Source organism: Rhamphochromis sp. 'chilingali' (genome assembly GCF_963969265.1).
Source record: "Rhamphochromis sp. 'chilingali' genome assembly, chromosome: 4".
Classification (NCBI taxonomy): domain Eukaryota; kingdom Metazoa; phylum Chordata; class Actinopteri; order Cichliformes; family Cichlidae; genus Rhamphochromis; species Rhamphochromis sp. 'chilingali'.
The window spans coordinates 11,773,762-11,781,212 of record NC_137948.1 but is presented as its reverse complement, the minus strand read 5'-3'; the positions used below and the strand labels follow the sequence as shown (position 1 = coordinate 11,781,212).

At 40.6% G+C, this 7,451-nt stretch overlaps 1 protein-coding gene across 1 annotated transcript; it reads right to left on the bottom strand.

Annotated features, from left to right (window-relative positions):
- Nucleotides 1–710: 710 nt before the first annotated feature.
- LOC308395264 (phospholipid phosphatase 3-like) lies at nucleotides 711–7,233 on the bottom strand. Its single transcript, XM_080880055.1, has 7 exons — nucleotides 7,156–7,233; nucleotides 6,823–6,991; nucleotides 4,821–4,978; nucleotides 4,428–4,714; nucleotides 4,290–4,347; nucleotides 1,603–1,779; nucleotides 711–1,502 (listed from the first exon to the last, which is right to left on the bottom strand). Exons 1-7 carry the CDS (start codon nucleotides 7,210–7,212, stop codon nucleotides 1,404–1,406), a joined length of 1,005 nt encoding a protein of 334 aa, XP_080736181.1. The 5' UTR covers nucleotides 7,213–7,233; the 3' UTR covers nucleotides 711–1,403.
- Between the last annotated feature and the right edge of the window lie 218 nt (nucleotides 7,234–7,451).

Here is a 7,451-nt window from a genome sequence, read left to right as displayed (position 1 = left end):
GGTTTTGGATTCTCCCAAAGATGACGAATATAAGAAGAGAAGTGTGATGAAATGAATTCAATACTAAATGAACTGCAGTTGCATGGGTTCATCACAAAAACATATAGACAAAAAAAGCAGTCCATATAATAAATGTGAATGATGCTGTTTGCTTTCTTGTGCTATCTGCTTAAAGCTCCACTAATCAATATTTCTGGATTAGCCCCGAAACAGATCAAATGACAGTGTAATGTAAAGTGTTGCTTGTTATGACAAAACAGCAGAGAATTATCGCCCACTTTCCAGCTCATTTGCACAGTGCTAATTGAACATCTTTGGCTCATTGTTTTGATTTTTACAGCTAATAACTCTACTGTTTTGATCCGGGTTCTCTTTAATCTTGTTTCAGTCGCAGCAGGCTGCTGTTTTAGGCAAGCTTTGATAAATCTACCCCGTGCCACCTGGCCAGCACCAAACAGCAAGAAGACAAAGTTAGTGACTTTCTGAAAAATTAGAAACTTACCCGTGGAGTCTGGGGAGACCAAATCAAAGCGAAAAGAGAAAAAATGTTGGAATTCTCAGGTGGACAGAGACGCTTTAGTCCAAATGAGAGATGACATGTTCTCTGTCTGCTTATGTAAACATGTGAAAGCTGTTTTACACGCTTGCAGTAGTGCCCCCAAGTGGTCAAACCCTTTAATTACATACATTACAATGAAATTTAAACAACTAAAAAAAAACTTTTATTTTTAATGATCTGTTATCTACAAGCATGCATAACTTCATAATGTCTGAGAACTAGTGGCATCCATCCTCTTCCATAAACAAAGATCCTGTTAGGAGTCCTCTCACTTACATAACACAGAGATGGACGGATGCATCCAATGAAAACACCCGATGCAAACCTTTTAAATGAATTGCTTTTTTGCTATTTGTGCTTTCCTTCAACAACATTCAGTGGGTGGATAAATAAACTACACAAAATAATTAACTTTTGTATGAAATATTTTACATGCTACATACTAAGTCATTGTAGAGTGCTAATTATTAACACTATCATGGACATAAAAAAGTGCTTTTACAGTTTTTGAATTGTAAAAAAAAACTATATATTTACAAGTGATATGTGGAGTGATAGTGATTCTGCGTTCAGTCTTGTTTGTAGTCTCATCTCACAGGTAAGTGTTACATGTGAAGCTAATGTCAGTTTCAAGGACAAAATGTTGACTGCTTGCTTTGACAGTATTTCATAAGGTCTGCTTTCCTTTTCTCCCCTCACTCTGTCAAAATACTGAGGTTTGTAGTTTGATTTCACAGGAAATGGTCTTGCATTCTTCAGATCTCTTGTCTGTCCAAATCAGTCTTCAGGCAGCAGGTGGATGCAGGTGGATGCAGGCAGATGCAGCAGTAAGTGGGAATGAGGTTTAGCAAACAGTATGGTGGGGTGACAGGGGGCTGTCAGGGGTCTCGGTCGGAGAGAGATCTGAACTGGAGCTTTTAAACATAGCCGAGATGTGGAAGGCCTGGGAGAAATATAAACACATGCCCAACTTGAGGATTAAGCAGACTTTGACATGTGGACACGCATTGATGCACAAAGACAAGCAGGCAAGTTATACTGACCACCCAGTAGGCAGTGAGAGCTCCCTGTATGTAGCCTGTTAATACATCAGACGGGTGGTGCCTGTAGTCTGAGATACGGGTCAGGCCTGTGTAGATTGCCAGCATAATCAAGAAAAACTGCAGCATGGGTCTCAGCAGCCGAGCTCCACGCCACGTCAGCCGTGCCTGCAGGTAAAACTATATTACAGAAACAAAAACAATATTAAATGCGCTGAGCAATACATTACAGATACAAGACGTTTACAAGTGAAGAGATAATTGTGGCTAAAGCTACGGATTACAGTGGGGAGGGGGAACAAAAGTTCTCTCTTTGTGTTGACGGTCAGGGAATTACAGCTTCCACCAGAAGGTAAGGGCTATGGTGGATGGTGATTGGATAAGTGGTTTCTGAGATGGGTTAAGATATGTTTTTGTTTTTTTGTGAGAGAGGTTTCATAAATGTGAGTGGTGTGGTAATGACAAATATATTTAATTTTGATACTACAAATGATTAAACATTGCATATGAAGGTTATAGGCGGTTATAGAATCTGAAGCATCTTTGAGAGTACTCAACACCTGTTTCTGGACTTATCAGTTATGGATAGTTAATTCAATTCAATTCAGTTTTATTTATATAGCTCCAGTCCACAATACCTCAAAGTGCTTTATATCGTACATAAAGGGTAAAGACCCTGCAATATTAGAAAGAAATCCCGAAATGGCAGAAACATGGCAAAAGACTATTCATAGATATTCATAAATATATATATTTATAATGTAAGCATTCATCAACTACTACCTTTGTATGCATTACTTTCTTGAGTCTTGGTGACCAAGTTCAACATTTTATCTATAATATTTTGCTAGCATTTGTGTTTGAACTCTTGATGAACAATTTAACTGTTAGCCATATTTTAGCTAAATAATGAGTAATAATTTTATTCATAAGATTAACTAGCTATTTAAAGTGTTTATCCGTTATGCTTAGGCAGCATTTGGTTTACTATTAGTTAACAGTGTCAACGAGCTAATGATGTACTTCTGTGTAGGTTTCCTCACCAGCTTTAATCATTTATGCATTCATCTTTTTCTCTACTGCTTAGTCTTACTTAAGTTTACTGTTCAGACTTGTATGGGTGCAGTTCTTTAATTTAATGGTTATTTCATTTTTTTGATTTAGTTGAGCTCTGTTAGCTGAAAACTTAGATACTAAAGAAATACCACCGGTGATACTTGTGCCCCTTCTTGGGAACATGGCTGGGAATTACTCTCTTAAGGCACTTTATAACCATTTTAACTTGACTTTTTATCCATCTCCCCTCTTTTTCACCAGTGCACTGTTAAAGCTTTCACGATAACTTTCAATACAACAGGAGGCAAATAATCTTGTTATTGTTTAATGGTAAATTAACAGTTAAGTGTTGTTTTATGGACACACGAGCAGCAAAAATTATTCTGAAATTATTCCTGATCTACTGTCACAGGTGTGTCACAGCCAACGCGCCACTCACATCATAAAACACCCGATATTGTGAGTCGGCTCTCATTGTCATCTAACAAAGTGGCTTCCACTTTTGGCACCCTAGTGTTCATTTGCTCAGAGAGATGCATGAAAATCACATTAAATTATCAACCCCCCACTCCCACCAAAAAAGGTACCATAGAAAGTCAAAAGAAGACAAAGTCAGGACAAAGAAAAGACTGAAAGTGCACAACTGTGCCTTCAGTTCCACTTATGAATTAGGCAGTGAGTTCCTAAGTTTAAAAAAGATTTTTTTTAAAAAAAATTATGAATAATAATTTCCCTCTTAAAATAAAGTGGTGCTAGTGACACTGTGAGAGAACAAAGTCGGGTAGCTAAAGATCCAGATGTGTGCTCCTGAAATAATAGATGTCGCAATGACCCCTCTGTGCTTTAGTCACTGAAAGCTGTGAAACACTGTTTTATATAACAGCAGCAACAGCAGTAAAAGTGATTCCTGTGCATCTGTTTCACTTTAAAGCGGGTAAACCCTCCTTAAAATGCTGTTGTAAGCTGAAAACTTTACAGTTTGTTGACTCAGACTTTGTCTAAGCCAGGTCCAAATCTTCCCACCAAAGGTTAATAGTGAAATACGCTCTCTTTGCATGTAATATAAATATGTAAAGTTCTATAGGACACTATAGAACATTTAAGATCAATCATGAACAATCATGTTATATTTTCTTTACGCTGAGCTTGTTAGCTGTAAAAATACTTGAATTTCTGCTGATGCACCATTTACGTCTGCATAAAAATGAGTACACATATTCACACACACACACACACACACACACACACACACACACACACACACACACACACACACACACACACACACACACACACACACACACACACACACACACTCTTGTACAATAGAGCAGCACAGTGAGACGAGGTCACACTCCTCCCAAAGCAGAACAAAGCAGTCTCTGTTTGTGCCGTATCTCCCTCCATTCCCTCATCTCTTATTCTCTCGCTCTTTGATGCTAACTGGACTGGGGATGAGTCCCTGTTTCATTCATTCTCTCTCAGCATTTTACAGAGTGATGGTAATTGGAAATTGGAGAGACAGTCAATTTTCTTTGCCAGTATGAATGTGTGGTGTGTGGGAGAGAAAAAGAGAGAGAGATAGAGGAAGAGAAACATTTTTGAAAAAGTGACTAATAAATAGAGATACTCACAGCTAAGTAGAGCATTGTGAACATTGCAAAAGAAGCATGGCCCGAGAAAAAGGACTTCCTGAAAAAGTGGAGAAGTATTTAGAATTGCAAATTTCAATACGACATTAAAAGCACAAATTCATGAATGCAGACACACACCTGGCTTCCTCCTCTAACTGATGGTCAGGCTGGCGACAAGTCACTATTTCAATGTAGGTCCCAGGTGTGCAGTTGAGTGATGCATAGGTAATGCCGCACACTGACAGGAAGTGCGGTCGCAGCCGTCCCACGCTGAGCTTGGCCATGTTGGTCAGTGATTGGCCAACACAACATCCAAACAGGAAGCACCCCAGCTCCTTGTACAGGCACGAAACGTATACGTTCCTCACAAAGGCCTTCGAGCTGACACCGTGGAAACGCACCCGATAACACTCGCCGAGGGCGATCTAGATTCAGATGCAACGTGAGAATCGCAAGATTACATGTTGTTGTACAATAAATGACAATGGGGTGACTGATACGACAGGAATGATGAAGATGATGAATACTCACAGTGAGGCCGGTGATGATGATGCCACCTGTGATGAGTAATTCATCTGGTATGGCTTCTCTGTGCAGGTAAGGATACGTGATGCTGGGATCCCCACAAATGAAGCCTCTTCTGTAAGGACTCAGTGCCTTTAGCTCACATGCAAATAAAGGGATGGAAGCTGAGTGGGAGGAAGAAAAGGGAGAAAAATAGAATTAGACCAAAATTAAGTATTTTAAATCCCCAGTTTCCCTCTGGGTGAAAGTATTCTTTGAAAGTGATACATGGGAGGAGAAAAGAGGAGTAAGTTCTCATCTCAGGTTAACCAAGAAGAGACATTGTTAATGATAGACAAAAATAATATAATCAAAACATAAATTTAAAGCTACATAGAAGACAGATGAATAGGGATTTTGAGAAAGGAAAAAAGTTTGGGAAAGTAAGACGGTTACAGAAAAAAGGAAATCCAACTTTTTCTTTGGAGAACAACCATTAGGAATGTCGGGGTCGTAACACTCCTCCACTGGGACCAAAGAAACTCAGAGAACAGCCGAAAGCTCCAGTTTCCTTACTGAATAAAAGCTGAATCCACTGAGAGTGGAAGAGCGGAGCAAGGCAGCGCTCAGTAAAAGACCCAGTTTGGCTGCGCATGTGTGTATTTGTGTCTAAGTGTATGCATTTCTGTTGATGAGGAGAGAAAGGGGGGGTTGTTTGTGACTCCAGTTGAGCTCTTCCCAACAAAACAAAGCGTAAAAGCGCCAATAGACCCGAGCCAGAACCAGCCTCACACTGTCTCTGTTTGTCTCTCATGTCCTCTCTCCTTCTCTGCCTCCTGTTTGCATGCCTGCACGCACACACAGAAAAGACAAGGGTGGGGAACAGACATCAAAACAGACAAAGAAAGAGAGAAACAGAGACTTCTCGCAGGGCCTCCACCCTTCTGCACAGATCCAATCTGTTTACAGGCTACTTCTCTGTCCAGCTTGCTCCAGTCAGCCAGCATTACATAACCCCTCTCCCACCACCAATACCACTATGAGCTAGGGTCAACAAGTAGAGTCGTGATCATGTATGTGTACACACACATGTGATAGTCATGGATCGTACATTATTTATTGAATTCCCCCTGGCCTGACTCTACCCTGAGAACTGTATGTTGTCATGGAAACTGCACAATTCCCTGGGCAATGCACAAACCAGCTGGCACAAAGAGCTGAAGAGCAGCAGAAAAAGAGGGGTGGCATGTAGATGAAAGGGGCGAAAACGAACTTTCTGTCTCTTTTACTTTTCTGGTTTCCTCCTTTTTTCACCTTTTTATATTTGCTGCTTTTTTTTGAAGACTCTAAGATCATCACGTTTATAAGTACCCAAATACCCACTGATTTCTTGATGAAGGGATGAAAACAAAGTGGAACAGCACTTAATATGGGCGACGTGATCTTATTGAAAGCAATAACAAGTGCACGGGATTTTGTCGCTGATGAACAAATTCCTCAATGACTCGAGACTGTAGGAGAACATATGGATTTAAACAAACAACAAATGACTCGCTTTGATAATACCCATATTTCTTGAATTATTTGGAAGAATTTAACAGAATTGTGCAAAAACATCCACAAACCCTTTTCGAGACAACAGAATGTTATTAGCTGATTGAAGTCTATCAACTCACTGCTGAATCGACTGCAGATTTCAGCTATAAAAACATTCACGAGAAAACAAGTTTCTTACGTTGTAGCCTACAGTTAAAAAAATACAGAGACCCATTCAGCATATCGGTTAGTGTAGTTTGTACTAATGCACACTGGCACCAGTGTAGTTGTAATTAATGAAAAAAAAAAAAACTGCACGGAAGTCCAGTAACACAATGAACACAGGGCTGTATCAGCTTATAACACAGGGTTAAATGTTGAAGTATGTTATGCTGCGGAATACATGGCCTTGTACAAGGCAATGCAGACCCCTCAATAAGCAATATAGTGTTATGTTAAACACTGACAAATCCAATTAGCTAGGCCTTCTTACCAAGAAAGAGGCAGAGCAGGTCTAAGCCGACCAGAAGTTTTCTTTTGGATAAAGCCGGTCCAGTTATCTCTATGAGTTTCTTCCCAGTGCCGTTCTCCATCCCCAGGCCGCTCTTGTTTTCCGTCAGTTTAAGCTGGAGGTCCGCGCTGGAGACGGGCACACCGGCGCTCTGCGGGGCAAACGTATCCAACATGACGATTAGCTGCGAATTGTAGGTCGGTTGTAGATCTTACTGGCATCAGAAACTTGGGAGCGCCCTTTGGCTACTCATGTGCAGATCTCCAGGGAAAGTGAAAGTTAATCCAAAAGTTCCCGGAGTATTTAATATGCTACCTGGAGCGCGTGGTGACGTGTTTCTTCGCTGTCAAAGTGGAGAAATGTTTTACTCATGTTGGTGTCAGTCTGCAGGGCTCGTTCAGACTCGCTGAAGTGCCTCCGTCAGCTTAAAGATATGCGTGGTTTGCGAAACTAGTTGATAAAATCTCTCACTCTCTCCCTCTCTCTTCCTGTCAGCTCATCGAACATTAGGGAAAACAGGGAGGGAAAAATCCGCAAGTCCTAATTAGAGGCAGCACATCAGATATGTGTCACGGTGTGACGGTGGTTATTGCATGGATGCAGTCTGGAAG

Bases quoted from the DNA above. Each gene is read 5' to 3' on its own strand.
- LOC308395264 (XM_080880055.1), bottom strand. From the start codon at position 7,212: ATGAGTAAAACATTTCTCCACTTTGACAGCGAAGAAACACGTCACCAC. The intron at 4,348-4,427 runs GTGTGTGTCTGC...CCACTTTTTCAG, and splicing joins CAGTTAGAGGAGGAAGCCAG to GAAGTCCTTTTTCTCGGGCC. The intron at 1,780-4,289 runs GTGAGTATCTCT...TCTGTAATATAG, and splicing joins TCACAATGCTCTACTTAGCT to TTTTACCTGCAGGCACGGCT.